The sequence below is a fragment of the Carassius auratus genome, chromosome 40, assembly GCF_003368295.1.
Source record: "Carassius auratus strain Wakin chromosome 40, ASM336829v1, whole genome shotgun sequence".
Lineage (NCBI taxonomy): Eukaryota > Metazoa > Chordata > Actinopteri > Cypriniformes > Cyprinidae > Carassius > Carassius auratus.
In genome coordinates this window covers 14,964,109-14,988,396 of record NC_039282.1, presented here as the reverse complement: position 1 = coordinate 14,988,396, position 24,288 = coordinate 14,964,109, and the positions used below count along the sequence as shown (strand labels likewise).

At 35.9% G+C, this 24,288-nt stretch overlaps 1 protein-coding gene across 1 annotated transcript in view; it reads left to right on the top strand.

Moving 5' to 3' along the window:
• The window catches only part of LOC113058938 (neurobeachin-like), a 61,685-nt gene extending 37,729 nt beyond the window's left edge, over positions 1-23,956 (top strand). The window contains exons 2-10 of the mRNA XM_026227187.1: positions 10,485-10,716; positions 11,960-12,060; positions 12,601-12,696; positions 13,511-13,632; positions 15,023-15,149; positions 17,450-17,569; positions 18,419-18,565; positions 23,421-23,618; positions 23,819-23,956. Coding sequence (XP_026082972.1) covers positions 10,485-10,716; positions 11,960-12,060; positions 12,601-12,696; positions 13,511-13,632; positions 15,023-15,149; positions 17,450-17,569; positions 18,419-18,565; positions 23,421-23,618; positions 23,819-23,956 — 1,281 coding nt within the window. The remainder of the gene's footprint in view (positions 1-10,484; positions 10,717-11,959; positions 12,061-12,600; positions 12,697-13,510; positions 13,633-15,022; positions 15,150-17,449; positions 17,570-18,418; positions 18,566-23,420; positions 23,619-23,818) is intronic.
• Positions 23,957-24,288: the final 332 nt, after the last annotated feature.

Genomic DNA, 24,288 nt, shown 5'->3' with positions numbered 1-24,288 from the left:
CCCTCCCATGCCGTAGACCCGGGTTCGAGCCCCGCTCGGAGCGAGTCATTGCTGCTGTTGCTCTAGTTCAGTTTCAGCCTCGGGATCTGATTCTGGATCATAAATAAACGGCTGAATCTGACTGTTAGCCATGGTTTGTTTTGGATGATGGTTTTTTCCTCAAGGTAATGTCAGCTTCCAAATGCTCTCAACGCAAAAGCCTACTGTCGCTCATGATTCTTTAGCTCCGCCCACACGTCACGACTCCAGCCGGTCGTGTTTTTCCGGGAAAAATCAGTACAGACTATCTTTCTCTTATGAATATAATAAAACTAAAGACTTTTTGGAGTTATGAAGGATGCAGTACTACTCTATAGGTACTCAAGATTAACAGGATATTGAGTGAAAACGAGCATTTCAACCCCCCCCCCCCTTTAATCTCAACAGCATGCTGGATGTATCAAAATGCATAGAAACTATAGGCTGTGAATTTAGTTTTTTTTAAAACAAAACAAAATTAAAATAAATAAATAAACAATGTAATATTTAATTCCATAAAAAAACACCCTCAATCAATCAATCAATCAATAAATTACTCAGTCAAACAATTTAAAACATTATAAAAAATAAATGTTTTAATCTGACAATTTATTATAATATATATATATATAAAAGACCACAATACATCGCCAGACCAAAATACATTTTTATGTCAGTGATTTTTGCCTGTTGTCTCTCAGTATAAAATGTCTTTGACCTTTTGTGAAGGTGTCTGTTAGCTCCTTGTCATTCCACTCTTTAGATAATTACACATCTCTAAAAGTGAGAGTACATGCCCACAAATTCACCTTGACGTTTCACCTCATTTTCCACCCCTCTCAGGCTAACCTCCTCTTCCTCTGCGGAGAAGTTTTTTCCCCTTATCCAGTGGCGTAGTGTCACGGTGGCATGCATATGGGCCCAGGCAGTTTGGGGACCCGCTGAGCTGGGGGGACCTTTTAATTGAAACGAGGGAACGAATAGAGCCCTGCATGGGCCCGGGCCTTGTCCAACAGCTTATGTGAATTCTCGGCCCAAGTCCAACTGGATACAGTGTATTTTTTCTCTCTCTTCCCCATTACACAGCTATTAAAATAGTTCAGTTTTGGTTTTTAATGAAAAGTGGTCATATTTCTTTTTGTTCCTGTATTAAGTTAATTTAGAAATATGTTTGGAACATTTTATCTTTGTTAAATTCAAGTTTTTGTTTTGTAAAGGAACGACCAAGCTTCAGCTTCAGACAGTGAGTTGAGCATTGCGTTTGATACATTTAGCCTGCTCAAACCAATACAAATTGCCTGAAATAAACAGACATAAAACACTTTATGCATTTCACAGTATTCATTGAAAAAATTTTCCTAGATAAATGAGCTCTGTTAGGTGCATATCCAATCGTTTGTATGCTAAATTTTTGCATATGGGCCCGGGGCTGACTCACTACGCCACTGCCCTCATTCTTCCTTCCTCTACTTCCTCTTGCATTGGCATTCACAGCATGACATGTACCTGCTCTCTTCCTCTCTGATAAAACAGAAACTGTCCCGTGGTGCCACTGAGAGCTCAGTACATATGAGATAATTTGCTGTTTGATCAAAATAATTGTGCTGTCGGAATCATCTCAGAGAGCCACGTCATTGCCGTTCTCCGGATAACAGAGGAATATAGAAAACTCATAGAGCGGATCGACATCCCAGTGTGCCGAGGGATGGTAGAATGTGGTTGTACGAATATTGTTTCATGAAATAAGATAAATGAGGTAACTGAGGTTCATCTTGATGTCCTTGGATATACTGTATGTGCTGATGTTTTTAGGTTGTGTTCCCCAGATGCAGTTCTTGTTGCCAGCTGACAGCGAATTATTACTTTTTTTTTCTTTGGCCTTTGCATTCTAACTGAAAGGAACAGTAGAGACAGGACTAGATGAGAATATCAATTTATTTTATTGTTGTTTGGCAATGAAAATGCATTATTTCAGATTTAAATAGAATGTATTTTTGTGTGTGTTGTTCATTTGACAGACTTTCTAGTTTCTATACATTTTTGTTAAATCTGTCTTGCTGTTCAGACCCCCCCCCCCCCCCGCCCCAACTTAATTAAATGTACATTTGTTTATTGCGTGGCAAGGAACAATGCTTTATTTTGAAATTCAATTAATTTAAATAAAATAATTTAATATTACTTTTTGATTTAAAAATTATATCTGGCTTCCTCTTCAGATAAGAAGATTTAATTTTTTTTTCTCTTATAATTTATGTATTTATTTATTGGAAAATTCACTATTTGCATTTTTTTATTATTATTAAATTCAATGAAATTACCAACCTATTTTGGTTACAAACACCTTGCTCTGTGTGAACTGTGATGACATCTCCTGTTATTTCTGCTAACATTTACTCTTTTGCTTTAGTGGCTTTTCGGCTTTTGTCTTTCCCTTTCTGCATCCAACTGTCTGAGACTAAGTTTGTGTGCTTGTGCGAGTCTGTGATTACAGCAATACACAGAATTACTTCATGCGTACGGTTTAATCTTTCTCAACAAACAATTCCATAAAAGTGTGCAGTCTCACTCATTCATATCATGCTGAGTTTCTTTATGAAAAGCAGTCAAGCTGTAATAATGTTAAGGCTAATGTGCACACCTCTAAGCAGGATAGGAAATGCAGACCATTAGAATGCATGTGCAGGACTTGATGACTCTCCACAAATGATGAGCGATGAGTCAGAAAGTGTGCAATTTAAACTGATGTGATGTCAACAATGGAATCAATCACTGGATTTGAAGTTAATACATTCAAAGTGAGCTTTGTGAAGCTTCGTGGTTTCATGAATTTAATTTATTGAGCAGTATTACTGACTGATGGCATCACAGGCTTTAGGGACGTCTTTTTATGAACTTGCTTTGCGAGCAGCCAAACCTTCGAAATTATAAATTAACAATGCTTTCATTTACTCAAAAGGGACATATTATACTTCTATATTTTGCACTTTGTTTTTCCACTAGAGCACACTTGTTATGTTATTTGAGATTTCTTGCAGCAATGACCGTTTTTCATTAATATTTCACTGTTCATCATACTTTTATATGAAAACATTTCATACATATTTTCAAACATCATACATACTTTTTTGTATGTAAATGACCTCTGTTATGATTGGCTAATCTCTGCATAATTGCGTAGTTTACAGTTTAGTTTAAAGGAATAGTTCACCCAAAAGTTAAAATGTGCTGAAAATGTTCTCGCCCTCAGGACATCCAAGATGTAGACGAGTTAGTTTTTTCATCAGAACAAAGAGGTTTAGCATAACGTCACTTCGTCACCAATAGATCTTCTGCAGTGAATGGGTGCCGTCAGAAGGAGGGTTCAAACTAATGTAGAGTTCTTATACATTTAACAAATTAAAATTTTGTGTTTATTATGGGTTTTGTATTTGACCAGCCTTTTGCTTCACAAGATGTTAACAGATGGACTGAAGTCAAGTGAATTACTTGCAGATTATCAGATGTTAAGACACTTTCCGATGGCACCCATTCACTGCGGAGGATCTATTGGTGAGCAAGTGATGTAATTCTCACATCCGTTTTTTCAAATATTGACTACTATAGCTTTTTTTCACAAAACATTTGATCAATGCTTTCACAGTAAAGAAACATGATAGGATATCACAGACAGCAACTTTTTCACGACATTACTAATATTTATTTTGAAATGTGATACAGATTCCCAAGTGTTTCTATTACATCAACCAACCAACTCCATCAGGACCCTTCATACAGAGCTGATCTGACAGTTAGCTCAATGTCATGAGCTCTCAGGACCTGATGTGTGACACGCAGAGAACTAACCAGAATGAATGGGGCAGAGCGAACAACAAACTAATTTGTGTATCTGATCTCTCCCTTTCTCATCTGTCTTTTCCCTTGACCTTTATAGTTGTGACATTTGACAGTTCAAAGATAGAAGAGAGAGGATATGCTGCAGGCAGAATTCTTTTCTCCAGAGAGTTTGTGTCACAGTGTGCATGAGAATGTCTTGCAATGTGCTTTGTGGTGTATGTCACTTTCATTCTTTTTTTCCCTCAATTTGTTTTTTTTTTATGATCAGGCAAATTCAGAAAAATAGCATTCATTGGTAAATGGAGTTTTGATGTACTTTAAAACTGCATTTCCTCTTGTTGTGGTCATTCAGATGCTCTAAAAAAATGCTGGGTAAAATACAACCCAGTTCTGGGTAAAATATGGACAAACCCAGCAATTAGGTTGTTTTCAACCAAGAGCTGGGTTGAATGTTTAACCCAGCCTTCTGTGCAATAACCCAATAACCCAAAAATCAAAAGCAGCATAACATTTTAATCTACCTCCGATGCGTGCTGTTGAATGTATTCTTTTTAAGCATTTATTTCATCTCTGAATACATGAACATGCATGTCAGCCTTTCAGGTAGCATACTAGCCAGGTTTGCCTGTGTTTTCTGGAGAGTTATTTTTCACCAGATGTGATCAAACAGTGGCTTCAGGCATGCAAAAATTCAACCAGGCTGCACTGTTTGCACTTTCGCTTTTATCACCTCAAAAACAGGCAAAGACACAACCTTCCCGGCATCCTGCTTGACAAATGTATACATGATAAAATAGATAGAGCACCTGCTCTTCCCTGGAGAGATCTCTATTGCTGCTTGCTTCCTTCTCTCACCATAACTCTCAGTAAATAGGACATCAGCGCTGTTTATTTCCACTGTGTTCATAGCCAACGAAAGCGTGCAGTGGAAAATAATGGCTAAAGTCTGATTTGTGCTACCCATAACCATGGCAACCAAGCATCTCTGAACCCCCAACTAGTCAGAAAGTGGTGGATGAGGACATATATTCAATTAAAATTTTAAATAGCAAATCCACCATTGCATAAGTGCAACTGGCTTTAAAGGGAATGGGAAATGACACTCTGATTGGTTTATTGCACGTTACACCCAAAAAGCATCCATTACTCAATAAGAGAATATGGACAACCTGTTTTGACCATGTGCCTGTGCACGCCGACCATTTTGCCATCATTAAACTAGCAAAAGTGGATTCGGACACGCCATGAGTGTACCTGTGCCATGCGCTTTAGACTGTAGTGGAGAAGAATCTACAAAACATGAGACTACATCTAAAGTCTTTATTTGCTTTCCATTTAATATCATTGAAACAATTGAGATATTAAAGAGGTCTCATTTGTAATTTTTCTCTCCTATGGGAGAGCACATATGGAACTGGCCGGCTGCCATAGCCGAACCTGATTAAAGCACCTCTGATCGTTGTGTTTGCTAATCAAAAACTCCTCGCACCAGTCATGTCTGCTGTGCCAGGCCTAAATATCAGCCCCTGAGTGGATCGTTTTGTAGGCTGTATGGTCAAAGTTGTTAAGTTAACAGTCATGAACTCCTATGAACATTTCAGGAACCTTTCCCTGATGTATTATGTATGTAAATGAATATTGGTTACCGATCGGAGATACTTAATGCTACTTAATGGGTGATCTTTATATTTAATGGCTTTTTATGGGTGTGTGAATGCTGATGGTGCCTGTGAAATTGCATAATAGCTGATACATTTGCAGATAAATTGAGGCTGTGACATCCATTTTCACTTTCAAGCTCAGGCTAAACACATTCATGATGTTTTAGGAAGGAATAGGTAAAAATTGTATATTGTACTACTAACCTTCGTGGGTTCAATTCCCAGGGAACACAAATACTGGTCAAAACATATGTAAAGCCTGAATGCACTGTAAGTCGCGTTGAGTAAAAGTGTCTGATAAATGTAACATAATATATCTAGATAGGTATTGGTGTTCTGAAATGAGGAGACTATTTCACAAGCAACTGGAAAAAAAGATATGTATATTATAAATGTATTACTTCATGCATATTTAATGTTTAAAATATTCATAGCTTACCTTACTTTTCCTAATCAGATTATAGACAGGGTATACTTGCGATGCCATCAGCAAAAGCTCTACAGCTTCCCATTGAGTCTGGAAGTGTAGACTTTAAATGACATACTGCATGTTTACGAATACATGTTTTCGAGCCAATGCATGATTTGCATGCCAATTGAATGTTTTCATTTTGCCAAAAGCTACTTTGAAGTGTCTGGGTATGTAGTCATGGCAACTGCTTTTGTGTACAGACAAGCGAGCTGCACACCATTACATATTGCTGGTGGTTTATGACACTTTCATTCAAGCATGTGTTCCTGGGGAACAGGGTTTGATTACTACATTGTAAAATCTGTAAGATATACTACAAGTATTCCTGGATGACTGAAAACGAAAGTACCAGGAGTTTTCACACATTCATCTGTATAAAAAAGGGCTGCTTGTTTAGAAATCTGAATGCAAAAGTTTATGAGACTTGCATTGTATTTTCAGAAGAGAAAAGTGCAGTTATGTGAACAAAGAGTTATTTTGCATGATGTTTTTAATAAGAATATTTACTGTAGGCAAAAACTGAATTGCAAATATGATTGATCATCAATTATTTGATTGGTTGATTATCTGACATCTTTAAAGCAGCACCACTACTGGATCGGTCATTTCTTTTCCCCTCATTCTTCTATATTTTATCCTTACATCCCACTGTGACAGCCTTGGTTGCACTTTATGCATTCATTAATTTAGCATTTACTTAAACTATAAAGTATCTCTAGTGCACCTCCCACTAGTACCACTGTGGCCTTTATGTGAGCTTCCTAAAAAGTCTGATCATTTAAGCAACGCTCATAAAAGTTAAGTGTTGACTCATAAATATCTTGACCAAACTTGTTCAATTACCTTTCCCTCTCCAAATTCATTTTTGCTTCAAGTGCCAAATCAGAGGATTCTAGATTGAGCTGTTCTGCTGATATCTACCTCATTTCTTTCCACAGCATTCCTAGCTATTTTTTGAGAGAAATGGAACCAGTAAACTAAAACTTCCCAATGCCATTGTGTTTGAAGAAATAGTTCACAAAGAAATTAAAATATGCTGAAATTTACTCTAGATGTACTGTAATGCTGAATTTCCCCAAATCTGTTTCAATGAAGAAACAAACTCATTAATAACATAGATGGCATAAGGGTGAGTAAATTGAGCTATTCTTTTAAAGGAATAGTTCACCCCAAAATTTTTTTTTTATGTTTACCTGCTTACCTCCAGGGCATCTGAGATGTAGGTGACTTTGTTCCTTCAGTAGAACACAAAGATTTTTAACTCAAACTGTTGCTGTCAGTCAGTCATATAATGGAAGTGAATGGGAATCACAGCTTTGAGAGTAAAAAAAAAACCTACACAAGCAAAACCAAATTAAACCCTGCAGCTCGGATTGACACATCGATGTGTAAAGACATGAAACGATCGGTCTGTGCAAGAAAAAGTATTTATATATCAATTTTTACCTCTTACTCACTGCATTGTCCGAACTATCCTGAGCGCATTGTCAACAGCCGGCATGTGATGTGTCTTCTTCTTCTTGCTTTACGGCGGATCGCAGACTTAAAAGTGCCTTACTGCCACCAATCTTTCAAATGGATAATTGACACTCTATCTACAATCTCAATTAGGAGTGTCAAAGGTCCATTTGAGAGATAGGTACATGTAAGTTGTAACATTGAAAAAAAAATGTATGGTGTATATATGTCATTATTTAAATGTATATGTTTGGATTCAGATTTGTAAAGGTACTTAAAGCACCAATGTTCCTAATATTTCTGCACTTCTAAGAAATAAATGGTTGTTTCATTAAAATATTTCAATTAGTGTCAAGATATTTTAGGTGAGTGTTTTGAGCTGTAGCAACTCTCAACTGTTAATTTAGACACTGAAGTTCAATGCATATTAACATGATTAACCGTTCACTTTAAGTTATTCCTGTTTGGCCTGAGAGAGAGTTATTTTACCATGAGTGTCTTATCTTTGATTTTGTGCCTTCATTTACCTCTTGTCGCACAATGGATGTAAATTACTCCCAGAATCTGAGAACGCAATTAAACACTTCAGAGTGTGATGAGCTCTGTAATTAAAGGATAAGCTGTGTTGCATGGGCAGGCCTTTTCTGGCAACACGCTTACACTTCTGCACAGGTTTCAATCATGTTGTGTTTTGGTGTATTACTTATTATATATATTTCACAATTTAGCGATAACAGAAAACAAGGACTGCACTGTTCATTTAAGAATTTTTTTATTTTATGTCTTGATAAACACTATGATTAATCTTGTAGTCATCGTAATTAGTAAACACAATGGCTGGTGACAAAACATGCAGTCCACACTGGAAGGAATAAATATTCCACTCTTTTAAAAGAAGAGCAGTGCTGCGTGACATTTGGATATTCTTACTCATTCAGAAGATTGATTTTAGATATTAAAAGTGAATTAGTTTGTATGATTCTGTATTTGAGTCTGTGACAACAACTGAAGGAAGAAAAACTGTGAGTCTCATTGATATGCTGTTACCCTCCACTGAGTTTTCTTTAAAACAGAAGTAAATATGTGCAAGTCTTATTAAAACAGTGAAACTGCCTTTTGGTTGAACGACTGTGGGACATTGTTAATTGCAAATTGGAACACAAATTAGGTTTCGTCAAAACAGACTTGGCAAAATTCTGTGATCATTTCTAAATTTATGTGCAGTGTAGCTCATGTTGATCTTTTTTATATAGAAAATATATGCAATGGTCAAAAATATTATATATTGTATAAAGTTGTGTCCAGACATCAAACTCAGTATATAGATTGTGCCAGGGGTTTGAAGAGATTAATTACCTGTTAAACTTCCACTTTCTTGTTTTTACCCATTTATTTTTTCTTTCTTTTTTTGAGAACCCCTCAGCATAAAACTTTTAGAAGCTAAACTGTTACTGGTGTTCCCCTGGGTTCAGCTTTAGGTCCAGATGTGTTTTCAGCTTAGTTCTCAGAGAAACATTTTTTTTTTCTGTTCATTTTTCATGCTTATTAGTTTTTAGAAAGTAGTCAGACAGATGCTGCATACCTTCCTGTCATAATGATTTAGGCTGGCTTTAAAGGAGGACCTTGTTCTATTGTTTTTGGTGAATAAATAGTAATTTGTGCCATTGTTGTACAGAAGATAGCAGCAGTTTGTGTGCCGTCTGCTGGCTACTTCTGACAGTACGGTCCTTTTAAAGTGTTTATGTGAGGTTTCCTTTTATCAAATGCATGTTAAATGTGAAAACTGTCTTTGTAAACTGTTATAATTGATTTAACATGCTGTGCATTGCTATACTCTGTAATTGTTGCTGCTGTCTTCTTTACTGTCAGTCATTGCACACATTAGGATGTTATAAAAGGCTGAGGAAACTGACTGATGGACGTTTTCATGAGTTAAACGCTTGTCTTTTTTTTTCAGGGATGAGGCACTGTTTATCGCTTCCTCCACTGCCTCTCGTCATGCTGTTTTGGTCCGTTAGGGAGTGCAGCTCTAACACATCCAGGCAAATCACTCATAAAATAAAGGCTGAAAAGAAAGTTGTCATGATGCCCATCAGCTGTTCAGCTGAGAAAAGAGTACAGTAGACTGTCAGTCAAATCAAAACAGCAGGGCATCTATATAGCAAGTTCATTTAAGCTAGCAGTTCTGAGCTTGTTTTGTTTCAGGTCTTAGAACATTGACAGTTTTTCACTTTACAGAACATATTGGGATTGCTACAAACCTTTTATCGTCACAGCAGATGAACCCATATTTATTTTTTATTCTATTTCATTATAAATAAAATTATTCTTTATTTTATTTTGTAATATAATTAATTAATATAATTTAATTAATAAATCTGTCTGATTTTGCTTGTGTAAATTTACAGATAAGTTTGTGGCATAATATTGTTGAGTATAATGAGCACATTTTTCTTTCTCTGCTGTCTCCAACAAACAATCAGAACAACTCTCGAACCATTTTTGTCACAACCCACCAGTTGGGAACCAATGATGTGTGGGATCTGAGGCGTGACAAGAGTCAATCCCCATCTGGCAACAATAATTCACAACAAGTTAGACAGAGTTGTGGACTCTGGATAATGTTGTAAAATAATCCTCAAGAAGCAGGGCTCTATTTTCCACATGTGTGCATCACTGCTCTATGAAGAAGGTGCCTGAAGTCTTCTCATGTGCTCGAGACAAGTCTTGAAATCTTCAATTTCATGCTTGCTTAGTCCACAGAACACAAATATTGATTTGTGTTTATAATTCCCAAATGATTATAGTTATTGTTTATGACCGGAAGAGGACTAGAAGGATTAGAATTTTAGTTTTTTCAAGTTTTCTTTGAGTTTAGTTAAGCTGTTTATTGACACAATTGGTTCACTTGTGTTTGTCTGACGTCAGACAGATGCTAAAAGCTTTAGAAGGAAAGCACTCCTTCTTGTTACTTAAAATGAGTCTAAGCTATATTTTTTTACTTGTCCTTGTCCCTTCTTTTTCTTTCTCTTCTGCTCCAGCTGGTTGGAGGTGAGTTTGACCTGGAGATGAACTTCATCATCCAGGATGCAGAGGCCATCATCTGCATGCTGGAGCTGCTGGAACACTGTGAAGTCACATGCCAGGCGGAAATCTGGAGCATGTTTACTGCCATACTACGCAAGAGTGTCCGCAACCAGCAGACCAGCACTGAGGTCGGCCTCATTCAGAGACTTTTGCTCAGAATGAGCTCTGTGGACGACATGATCGCAGGTGAGTGGTCTCGACCTGACCCTCTTTTAGAGTTTTAGAATTGACCTCTTATAAAACAAATTTTTTTCTGTTTGCCCAAAGCTCTATAAATGGTTCAGAAAATGTTTAGACGGCTCTGAAATGAAAGATGTGCAAAAAATACAGTCGGCTTTTAACAGCACATGCAAGATATGGGCAAAATCTTTTAGATTTTAGACATCTGAGAGTGTGGGAGTTGCTGTGAGTGAAGAAATTTCTTCTAAGCAGTGGAATTCATCAGGCTTAGGAAGAAGAGAAACCGAGAGAAAAATCTCATTAGTTGCACCGTCTGGTAATGAGATTGACTGGCAGTTTAGAGCAATATTAAATTTTACTTACAGTTTATGAATGAAGAAGAATGTTTTTTTGATTAATTCCATCTGTATTTCATGGGCAACATTTTCCTCTGTCTGCATACATTAAATGGCATTTTTCACAATCAAAGTCCTAAAAGGCAGGGCTGTGAATTGCTTCATAGAAGGTTTCATCAGCAGACTTGATGAAACTCAAAATTAAAGTGTAAAATGGAATTAGCATAAATTTGCATGTTTTCCTCGCAGCGGTGAGTGTATACCTGTAGGTGCTGTTTCTGAACCATATGTGTATTTATGTGTGTTTATGTGACACACACTCATCTATCTGTCTGTCTGTCTGTCTATCTACTGGTGAAACGTTTGAGGTAATACAACAAATTCTAAAACATTTCTTAGGGTAAGCTAGGGCTGCATTTATTTGATAAAAATACAGTAATAACAGTATTATTGTGAAATATTATTTAAATTTAGTGTTTTTTATTTGTATATATTTTAAAAAGCATTCTTATGATGGCAAAGCTTTTTTTTTTTTTTAAAGCAGACATTACTTTAGCCTTCAATCTTAATATCTGCTATAATCCTAATCAAATTTATATATAATGAGAAAATTAATGAGAAAAAAATTACTTATTATTTTAGCCAATATAACAAAGAGTGAAAACTTTAAGGGGGGTCTGAATACTTTCGTACCCATTGTATATAATAATGAATAAAATACAGTAAATATTACGCACAATATAATATAATATAATATAATATAATATAATATAATATAATATAATATAATGTCTTTCTTTGATGGCAATGGTTGATTTTCAATATATTCCAACTTTACATGCACACTGTGCCCACTTCAGTTAATCCAGATCTAACGTCTCTCTGTTTTGTTTTGTTTTCTCTATGATGAACAGACCTGCTGGTGGATATGCTAGGAGTTCTGGCCAGCTACAGTATCACCGTCAAAGAACTCAAATTGCTCTTCAGCATGCTGAGAGGAGAAGGAGGATTGTGGGTAAGCCACTGAAATTGAGTGAAAACTCATGTAGGGCTCTGGGGCTCCGAGGGGTTGTTGAGATTGTTGAGCCTTTTTAGACCTCTAGAGCAATCAACCGCAGAACAAGCCTGCCCAGGTGTCGAATCACTGTTCTCTCGGGTGAGAGAAATTGACTGTACACCGAGTGCTCGCTAACAATACAGTGAGGATGTTGTGACAATAGTTTTCAGTTTTTGGATAGAGTGAAGTACCCCTATGGAGTCAAAAAGAGAGACTTGTGCTATGACTGGGGCTTTAATGAAACAATTAATTATGAGACATGGAACTGGAATGTTTCGATCAGCATGAGTTTTCATTATCTTGTCAAAACAGGTGAGAATATAACAGATTGGATCAATGTTCTTAAATCAGAACTGATTTATTGAGGCAAAACATTAAATTTAAAGTTGAACATTTCAGAAATTCTTGCTGAGACGATCCTGAGGGATTTTAGTTAGGGTGATTTGGTTTTTCTTTAAGTCACTTGTCTTACCTCTCCCGTACTTTTGTCTTCCACAGCCAAGACATGCAGTCAAACTGCTCTCAGTGCTGACTCAGATGGCACAGAGACACGGACCAGACACTTTCTTTAACTTCCCTGGGCGAAGTGCAGCTGTGAGTGACCCCGCTTTTTAGCCTTTTTTTGCATTTCAAGGAAAGCGTATCTCAGTTGTCATGAAGTTAAATTAAAAGTTGTTTTTAAATGGTTATTTTTATAATATGGTTAACCAATAAATAACCAATATTAAATCACAAAAAAAATTTGAATCAATCGTTTTAAACTCTACAAATAAGTGTATATTTCACAACATTATACATGCAAACAACTGTTCAAAAGTTTGGGCCGGTAAGTTTTTTTTAATGCTTTAGAAAGAATTGTTTTAAGCTGATCAAGCCTGCATTTATTTGATCAAAAATACTGTGAAATATTATTACAATTTAAAAGAACTGTTGTCTGTTTTAGTACGTTTTAAATGTTAATTGCAATGGCAAAGCTGACCTTTTTAGCAGCTTTTATTCCAGTCTTACATGATCTATCATAATGATAATTCTTATTATCATCATTATTGAACAGTTTTATTGTATTTTTAATTAAATTCTTAAAGAATAACTTTAAGTGTATTAGTTCACAGCAAAAGTAAACTAAAAGTAAAATTAGAGTGTGCATTTCTATATAAGTTTATGTACAGTGTAATCAATTTAGACCAATAATAATACATTTAAAAACTGCTTGTGACTATTTAACATATATTTATTTGACTGGATATTTGTAAACAATAACTTGATGGCGTTAATTATTATTATTTTTATTTTATTTTATTTTGAAGCGCTGGATGGATATAAACAAATGTCTAGCATGTTAAAAGATTATTACATAACATATACAGACTCCAATACATTTTTGCCTTTTTTTTTTTTTTTTTGCTAGGCGATTGCGTTACCTCCCATTGCTAAATGGCCTTATCAGAACGGCTTCACCCTCAACACCTGGTTCCGCATGGATCCTCTGAACAACATCAGTGTGGATAAAGACAAACCCTACCTTTACTGGTGACTACATTTCCAGCCTATGCTTTAATGCAGTTATAAAGAACTTTGTCATCTCATAGATAAAACTTGATTAGCTGAAAATAAAATGACCTTCATGGCCTGCTTCTGTAAGTAAATTAAACTGAGTGGTTTTGTTTTTAGCGGTTAACAGAGAGATAGAGTTCTGGCTGCTATGCCACTTATATAATGAGCTTGTTAGAGGATTTTATTTTTTATTGATGATGTGGTGGATTATGCAAACATAAAAGGGGATTCTACTGATTTAAACAACAGAGTTTTGAACCCAGGGCATAATGTTCTGGAATCGCTGGAAAATATCTGCAGAGTGACACTAGGGTGGAAATAGCCAGGCAAAAAGAGCACCATATGTAGAGACTTGTGGGTAATTAGAGCTCAGATCAGTAGTACAGACATGTATTTATTGGCCAGGATTCCAGGAGCGAGGGAAAATGTTCCTAGAAGGAGAAGGAGTGAGTGTGTTTTGAGAAAGAAGGACAACGTACATTTTTGAACATCCACAAAAAAAAAAAAAAAAAAAAAAATTCACAATATTGAGTTCAGTTCCTCCATACATTATGTAGATCCAGGCATTGAGAAGCTGCCCCAGACTTTGTGAGGAGGTTACAAAACAGCGTTGTTGAAGGCTGCCATGCTAATAACGCTAGCTAGCGTTTGATAGCTTTTGAAAGCGAGCGCTGGGTCCTGCTTGCTGTTTTGCTGCCAGATCTGTAGCCGGAGCTGCCAAGTGCAGGACCGCTCACACAAACTCAGAGTTCAATCTGTGCATGACACAGATTCGGAATAAAAGGGGATGTTTCACGAAAAAAAACAGAGCATTGATTGACACTGAGAATCACACTTATTCTCTGCTCTTGAAGACTCTGAAGCGGTCTCTTGTGCTGTTAGTTTTCTTGTATGCGACGGTGATGTATTACTCGCTCCTCTCTGTTTGTTTTGGAACAGAAAACCAGTTAATGCATATCAAGAAATCTACATACTGTGCTTAAAATATTGTAGACCAGCCTAAGCTGGTTTTCTGGTTTTCGGGTCTGGTCAAACTAGTCTGTTGGATGGGTATAAGTTTAAAAAATATATATTTTTATGCTGGCTTGTAGACCAGCTTAGATGTTTCTTTCAGTCTGACCAGCCAAAGTGTCCAAAAACCATCCTGGGACAGGGACAAAAACCCATCAAACCAACTGTAAGCTAGTTTAAAGTATATAAATATATAGTTTATATGGTTTTCCAAGGCTAAACTGGGATTGACAGGATCACACCTGGTTTAAGCTTTTTTTCAAAGAAGAACTGATGTAGATGTTTCAAACATAGCACATGTTATGTGTTATGAATTGCTGTATATTGTATGTATTTTTCAATTTTCCAATTTCAGTTTCCGTACAAGCAAAGGCATCGGCTACTCGGCACATTTTGTGGGGAACTGCTTGATTGTGACATCGTTGAAGTCGAAAGGAAAAGGTTTCCAGCACTGCGTGAAATATGACTTTCAGCCCCGCAAGGTAGGCTTTCATTTCCAGCTTTGATTCTCTCTCTCCCCCCTACTAGCATTTGTAGTAATCTACTGATGGTGCTGTGAAGGAGGAAGAATTGAGTGGATGCACTTGTGGATTTTCTTGCTGTGATGCTCAGTGAAAATCACAAGGCTGTGCTGGAAAATGCACGATCCAGTTAACTGGGCTAAATATGTTTACAAGCTGTTACTAAACCCCAGGAAATGGGATAACTAAGGTCTTTTTTATATTTGTTTTTGTTTTGTTGAATCGAAGGGAAGTCTCTTGGAAATCACTGCACTGCTGCTGCAGTTTTGAAACATCTGTCTAATAAATGATTTCCTTGTTTTTTACTCAAAATTGAATGCTTTTAGCTGATGTAATCTTTATAAATGTTAATTACTCATAGTTGCTCTGTTGAGCTTTAAAACAACGGGCCTGCCAAGGTCGGGAAAGTCTTTCCCAAAATGAAATCTTATAGGTTAATTGCACATACATGGGGCAGATTTGCATATTGTGTGAAACTTTGAGTTGATGTCCAACATAAGATGTTATTTAAATGCAAAATAAAATGAATTACAAACTTAAAAAAAATAAAAAATAATAATAATAATAAATCATTTACATAATTTATAAATAATTCATTATAACAAAAAAATAAACGGGATGAGCACTTTAGTGGTAGGCTGTTTACAAAAATTTAATTTTAATGTTTTCATTTTCATGTGTTTAATGTGCATGCAAGTGTTTAGTCAAATTTAAGCCAAATTTCTTTGGATTAATCAGATTTTCATTCGCATGGATGGTAAATGAACTGTTTAATTCTTCTGATCTCCAGTGCTTTAGACTTCTCTAGGGTTTTTATTTATTTTTCTTTTCTTCTTCCTAATTACAGCTTTGAAATTTTGATTTAGTGACTTAATATGAGCGGTAACAGGCATTATAGCAACTCTATTAGATTTTGTATGTGGTTTTGTTTTGAGGATTATAGAACAACAACAAATGGCAATAGAGAAATATCATAGTTCATGCATATATGCATGTGTTTGTCAGAACAGCTAAATGGATATGTTTTTCATGTTGTTTTAAAAATGAACTAGTATGAAAGAGAAAATGATTAAAAACAGCTCTGTTGCATGTTGCATTGCTTTAAAAATATACAACAAGCAGCATGCTTTTTGTCTTGAATGATGTGAGCTTCAGTGTGTTTGAAACACTGCACCATATTGTGACATGTCATGTGGTGGCACATTGACAGAAATGAAATCTGTAATGACCCTTGTCTCCTGCTAAGTAACCTGCCTTTACTTCCTCACTACTTTCATTTCCTCTCTGCCTCTGTCTGCTTCCACTCCTCTCCTCTCTTCTCTTCTCACTCAAGATCTGATGTATTATTTATATCTAAATGCAAATTTAGCTGCATTAGACCTTCTGCTGGCTGCCCGTGAAAATGGTTTTGGGTTGAAATGCATGCTTCCAGTGCCAGAAAAAAAAAAATGGAAATCTGTATTTTTTCCTGATCTTCCTGATTTCATAAACTATTGTATCATTTACTTGTTAAAGGTACACTCTACTTTTTTATTTTTTTATTTTTTTAAATAAGCTCGTGTTCCAACTCCCCTAGAGTTAAAGAGTTGAGTTTCACCATTTTTGAATCCATTCAGCTGATCTCCGTGTCTGGCGGTAGCACTTTTAACTTAGCTTAGCATAGATCATTGAATCTGATTAGACCATTAGCGACTCCCTCAAAAATGACCAAAGAGTTTTCATTTTTATGTTTCCTATTTAAAACTTGACTCTTCTGTAGTTACATCGTGTACTAAGACCGACAGAAAATATAGTGATATTACGCAGCGCCTGAAAATACACGATGCACTATGTAACTTCAGAAGAGTCAAATTTTAAATAGGAAAAAATATAGAAACTCTTTGGTCATTTTTGAATGAGATGCTAACGGTCTAATCAGATTCAATGATCTATGCTAAGCTAAGCTAAAAGTGCTTCCACCAGAGCCAGAGATTGGCTGAATGGATTAGGTAAAACCCAACTGTTTAACTCTAGGGGAGTTGGACAACGAGCCTATTTTCAAGAAGTATTATTGGAATTAGCATTTAATTCATTTACTGTTATATTATCAGTCTATAATTTTTATGATGTATTAATGTAACTTGACAGTGTATCCATCTATTTTCTTTAGAATAACAAGCACTGATAAGTCATTGATTGTGCGAGAGAATAAAATGAAATGAAATTGTTTTTTTTTTTAATGATGACAAAATCACAATGTAATAACTTTTTTCCTCCTCTAGTGGTACATGATTAGCATCGTTCACATCTACAACCGCTGGAGAAACAGTGAGATTCGCTGCTACGTAAACGGACAGCTTGTCTCCTATGGTGACATGGCTTGGCACGTCAACACCAACGATGTAAGACCACTTTGCTATCGCTTTCTCAGTCTGTAGCTGCTGGATGTTGTCTCAGAGTGTTATCATCACCACTGTGTGCACAGTGTGAAATTTAGTTATGAAAGATGTATTGATTTATCACAGTTTCAGAATATATACTGGAAATGACGTCTATTTCTGCCAGCACATCAAGCCTATCATGCAAAAAACATTTTCTTAATTAGTAGGTTTTGTTTATGTATATTGTAGATTTGCCTTTATATATGTTTAAGTATGAACAACTACATCCGTAAAAAAAAAATAGACACTTAACCCCTAGTTGCTCCAGAGGCGTGCGACCTCTGACATATATAGCAATTGTAAGTCGCTTTGGATAAAAGTGTCAGCTAATAGTTTTATGTTTGGAATACACACAACAAAAATTCGGATTAATAACTTGGAACACTCTAATGTAGAAACTCTGAAGCTGTCTGTGAAATACAGACCTGTTTTTATCCCAGATCAAACCTTTTATGAGATATTATCAGAGGGCTAAAAACATTTGATTAAAATTCACAGACCTTTGCCTCTGTTTTGCTGGACCTCACTGAAAGCAATGTAAGATAATTAAAAGGTTGGACCAGCAGTGCAAACCTCAGATCTCCTGGGAGTCGATTTTGATTAAACTAATAGGCAGGTTTCAGCACTGAATAACATATCTGCAATACTACATCTCAATTACGCTGTGAACCGATAATCGCTTAGTATGAAGTTTGCATACTGACGTCCACTATATTTACACACCAGCTCTCAATTTTTTTCCTTTACTATTCACTTTTGAGAGATTGCTACGGAGAACTCCAAGCTGTTTTGTTCATGTGCTTATCACAGAGCTATGACAAATGTTTCCTCGGCTCATCTGAGACAGCAGACGCCAACCGAGTCTTCTGCGGACAGCTTGGAGCCATCTATGTGTTCAGTGAAGTGTTAAACCCTGCTCAGATATTCGCCATCCATCAACTAGGCCCAGGATACAAGGTATGTATCAGATTTGCCAAAGTGCGTTACACAACAATGCTTCGCAGTCACCATTGATCTCCAAGAGAGGTTATTCCTTTGTCAATGACATTTGGTTATTGATTAATGTGCATTCCAACATGATTTCACCACGCTGAGGAAATAACCACGTTTTGGAATCTCAGCTGGTCATTATTGTCCGGCTACCATGTAACAAAACTGGATATTCCAGCAGTAAAAAAAGGTGTGAAAACTCTTTTTGTTGTCCAAAGTTTCTCAGTTTTGCTTCTTAATGAAGTCTAAGTTTATAGTCTTTCTTTCCCTTTCATGTTTCTGACCTTTTGGTGCTAATTCTCAGGGTGCTTTTGAGGTGATTTAGCTTTCATTGTGTCCATGGGGTAAACAGTGCAGGTTACTGTGATTTGTGTTTTTTTTTTTGTTTTTTTTTTCAAGGCTGTATCCTTATTAAATATGAAGCTCTGTCATATTAGTAATTAGGACTCGCAGAAGTTTTTCAGTCTCATTGTGCAAAGTCTAATTTTCGCTGAAGTACCAGGCTTTGATTAGTGACTCATTATCTATAACAATAAACCACATGCATGGAACGGAAGCATATGTATCACAAAATGCACATGGGATCAAAGCCATTGTTTATGAATGATGAGCTTTTGCTAATTTAATTTCAAATTCACCATCTCTTTTGTCTTTGCTTCATTACAGTAGTGTTTTAGTTATGGGCTGTGTAATCTACAGGGACAAGAAAGCTAATAACTTTGATTATTTTTACCTTTTGTGTTTTAAACTACCAAGTAGACATTTGCACTGGGTGTTCTCTAATCAGTTTGGGGTGGTCATTTCCCTGATTATTTGCGTTTCTAGACCTCTGGTTCACGCTGCCCCTCACTTCGTCGTGGCAGGCTGGTTGCCAGAAATAATGAGCTGTCTGCTTCAGGGAGAAAGCAATTACCCACCTCAGATGAACCTGTGAATGGAGTCTCTCGAAATCTGAAAAGAGGTTGTATCTTTCAGTGGAGTGCCAGCTATCAGGCTCCCTGTCAGCTCTTCGGCTTCGGGCTGATCTAGCATGTCTAATAATAGGGCAGAGGCCTTCAGAGTTTACGTAGCAGGGCTAGACCACTGGACCTGGCCCCCATTTGATGAAAAACACAATAAAATGGGGTTTTAATTGTGATGGAGCCACTATAAGCATTACTGAATTCTGAATGACTGCTGAATTCAGTCATTGTTTTGTTTTTTTGTTTCCTTTGTTTTGGCTTGGTTTAGGTGTTCTCAAGTCATGTTAGTTAAAAATAAATCGTAAATATTTTTCCCTCTGTTTTTTGTTTTGCTTTTTTGCTTTACTTCATTTTTGTTTTGCTTTGTGTTTTTCTTTACTTTGCATTGGGTTTGTTTTGTTGTTCTCAAGTCGTGTTAGTAGAATAAATCTTAAATAGATTTTTTTCTGTTTTTGTTTTGTTTTGCTTTGCTTTTCTTTGGTTTTTTTTTTTTTTTTTTTTTTTGCTTTGCTTAATTTTTTGTTTTGTTTGTGTTTATCTTTGCTTTGCTTTGCGTTGGGTTGTTTTTGTTGTTCTCAAGTCGTGATAGTTGTAATAAACTATTAAATAGCCCCCCCCCCCCCCCCCAGTTTTCTACCCTTGTATTTAATGACTTCTGTTTCCTGCCCTCAACATTGATTTACACCATTATTTGTTCTGTTGGCTTTTCTTAGCCTTTACGCAGAGTAACTGCCCGAACACGCATGGTCTTGGTCATGATTAATGTGACTGATCTAAGGATGACTTGATTAGTGACTCACCAGAAAGGGCAGTCTTATGTTGCAGCTGCATAAAAACACTGACCCCCAATCAGACTTGTGGTCTTGAAATAACTTAGTCTCAGATTAGCAGTTTTCATGGTTACTTGATCCTTCAGAAATCCTTCTGATATACTGATTTGGAGCTCATGTGGAAACCATGACACTTTTTTAAATAAAGTTGAAGGGTCATTCAATACATTTTTTTATTATTTTTTTACTTTTCTCTGAGGTCCACATATAATCATAATTTGTACATCAATATACATCATAATTTAGAAGTAAAAGGCTATTTACTAACCTTCCCTCATCTGAACACTATGTTTGAATAAGCATGGCAGATTGTAGACTCAGAAGTAAATGTCCACTGCTATGATTGAAACAGTATGTTTGATGGACATAGATGGACACTGCTGTGATTTAGGTAAAATAAAAAAGCGTAAATACTTAGTACATATCAAACTATCTGTAATAACAGACAAAACATAGTGATCACCTAATAAAAACAGTTACTCACACTTGTGTGGTGCGACATTACTGTCGGATCCAATATATCTGGCACAACATCGTCCTTTAGTTTCAGTATTGCAAAAAATTCTGGTTAGAATTGTGCCTTGTTTGTAAAGAAATCCATGGTGAAATGAAATGAACAAAAGACCAAGTTCCTACTGACACAGTCTGGATCATCATTAAAAATAAAGTTCTTCCACACTTTCCCAATGTTAGGATCTGATGGAAGGATGTGCAAAGACTGTGTTTTTCCAGAACTTTTGCATTGAACAGCATCTTGTTGTCTTCTGATCACTTTATCGTTTGATTTTGTGTAGACCTGCGTTGCTTCTCTCATTATTAACTATAAATGTGCTAATCAGTTATAGATTCACGCTTTGGGCACACCCCCTAACTCCACCCCCACCCTCTCCTCTGCTGATGTCATCGTCCATTGCGATGTTTCATTGTACATATCGTCCGATGCCAAATTTGTAGACATCGCCCAACCCTAATTGGATTGAAGCAGTACTAGTCCCTTACTTTGTCTTTCTCCCTTTTGTCAGGGAAGACAGATGCACTATTGCTACTGCAAAGTCTCACTTGGAGAAAACATGTGAGCATTACATCAGTTTCTGACAAAAGTGTTTCAGACGTTACGCCGACATTCTGTCAGGTTTATTTTCTTCTCATGCTGTGCTTTCAGCTTTTTTGCAAAACTGTCAGCATCCATTAACATGCTGTGGTATTATTTTCCAGTCCGTCTAGAGGATTTTGAGATTTGCTTTGTGCTGTATCATATGTTTGCAGCAGCAACCTGACCAGCAACAGGTGACATTTAGCCTATCTCTGTTCAGCAAGCAGAGTAAACCAAACAACATCTTTCAGGTCAAAATAAGCATACAGACCAGCAAATCTGATATGTGTTTCTTTTCTCTTTCTATTCTCCCATTTTCAAAAGAATAAAGATAACAATAAAGCTAACCAACAGCTAAATAGATATACTTTTTATTTGTATATATATGCTATATTTAATTTGCTCACAAATTTTGAAAAAAAAATAAATATATATTATATATTTTTTTTAATCAAGTTTATTGCCTTGGAAACTGTATCCACATGGCAATAATCTAACGACAACAAGTTAATTACAAACACCCTCATCTTTTAAACAGACACTGGTTCACAGTTAGTACATGATAATGAAATATGAATATAAAGAGCCAAGTCGTTTCTGAATGTAGAGGTTTATGTCTGTTCAGAATGAAAATTAAAATCAGTAGTTGTTTTTTAATCTTGTTTATGGTAATTTTAGGGTAACACTTTATTTTAAGGTGTCCTTGTTACACGTTAATTATACTTACTATTATAATAACAATTAACAATGCATAATTACATGCAAGTGAACCTAAGCCAGATTCTAATCATATAAGTACAAGTACAGTAATTCATTAATATTACTTAATACTTAAACGTTTAATTACACTGTAACAAGGATACCTTAGAATAAAGTATAACCTAATTTTACATAACATTTACGGCAGCTTTACATCAAATTTGATTAAAAATGTCAAGTAGCTCAGATGACATTAATGGAAATAATGAATGAACTGATTGAAATAAATCATATGACAACAAAAATGTGGTGCGGAACTATTAGAATTATTTATTGTTGTTTTATACAAATATAGCAAGAAATAAATTATTTATTTCACACTATGCACACATTTTTTTCAGTATTGGAAAATATAAAAGAACGGCATGTATAGGAAAGATAAAACTTTTATATTATTATTACAGTCTTAACTGTCATTTTTAACCAATCTAATGCATCCTTGCTGAATACAAATATACATTTTGTTAAAAAGATTGAACACTAGTGCATCACTACAAAAATATGTAGTAAAATATTTAATTTTCAACAATAAAATAATGTGTCACAAAAAATATTTTCAAACAACGAAAATAATAAGAAATGTAAAAAATCAGCATATTAAAATGATTTCAGTTTTGAACATAGAACATTTAATGTGCATCTTTGGGGAAAATAAGGTTTTCTGCCCTTAATTGTGTATAGAATGATATTCAGACATGCTCATGCATGCACACACACACACACATCTGGTCACATCTGGATGACATCATCACCGGGGTGTGCTGCAGGTGTTGGGCCGTAGGCCTTTGATTCAACAGAACACGAACAATCTCATGAATGATAATTCAGTCGGGGGATTCCCACATCGCCCCTACTTCATCTTCATGATTATTTCATGTCACCAAGCTCATTTATTATTCATCATGCTCCCACGACTTTGGATAAGATTTAATCACTCCATAAAAAGTATCTTCTCCTTTTCATGCAAGGAATAGTAAATCCTTTAATAAGCTCATAGAGCAATATGATTTAGATACTATTTTAAGACATGTTAAATTTACTGTACATTGTCATATTTGGTGAATTATCTCACCTTTGTCTCACTTGACATGTCTCACTTGTGTTATGCACCTTTTAGAGTCAAATTTAGACCAGATCTTCTTTCTGTGTTGGTCTATATTTCTCTCTTTACCCCTTAGAGCACCTTTAAATTTAAATCAGAGAGTGATATCCACCTGGCTGACCATCATAAGCAAGTTTTGTATGACGGGAAGTTGGCAAACAGCATTTCCTTCACTTACAACGCCAAAGCCACAGACGCTCAGCTCTGCCTGGAGTCCTCACCCAGAGAAAACCCGTCCATATTCGTGCATTCGCCTCATGCTCTAATGCTACAGGTAAATGTCTGCTTAATGCTTTGAGACTGCGTTCTACTTTCTTAGTGCTACAGTAAATAAACCCCATAATGGTTTGTCATGTCACTAGTTAATTAGATGCTGCATTGTTTAGCTAATATTACAAGATAATGCAAAAAATTACTGAATGCATCCACCACTACTTTCTAATTCATTTGATTTTTCCTTCTTTTTCTTTATAGGATGTGAAGGCCATCGTTACACACTCCATTCACAGTGCCATTCACTCCATTGGTGGTATCCAGGTGCTGTTTCCTCTCTTTGCACAGCTGGATTTCCATCAGCAAAGTGAAAGCCAAGTGGAGAACACAGTGTGGTAAGGATCACTCAGTAAGGATGCATTCAGTTGATTGAAGTCATTTTTTTCAAATAAATGCTGATTTATGCTGATTAATCTACTCTTTAAATCCGGAATAAATACAAAATCAAACATAAAAAATCCAAATATATGCAGCATATATTTTCTCAACCATTTCATCAAATAGCATATTAGAATGTAAGCTAAAAATTCAGCTTTGGTTTCACAGAAACGTGTGTGTTTTTGATCTAATAAATGCACCCTTGTTATGCTTCAGTGTTTCAAAAACATGAAATAATCTTGCCAACCCCAAAACTTTAAACAGTAGGATTTATTTATTTATTTATTTTTGTA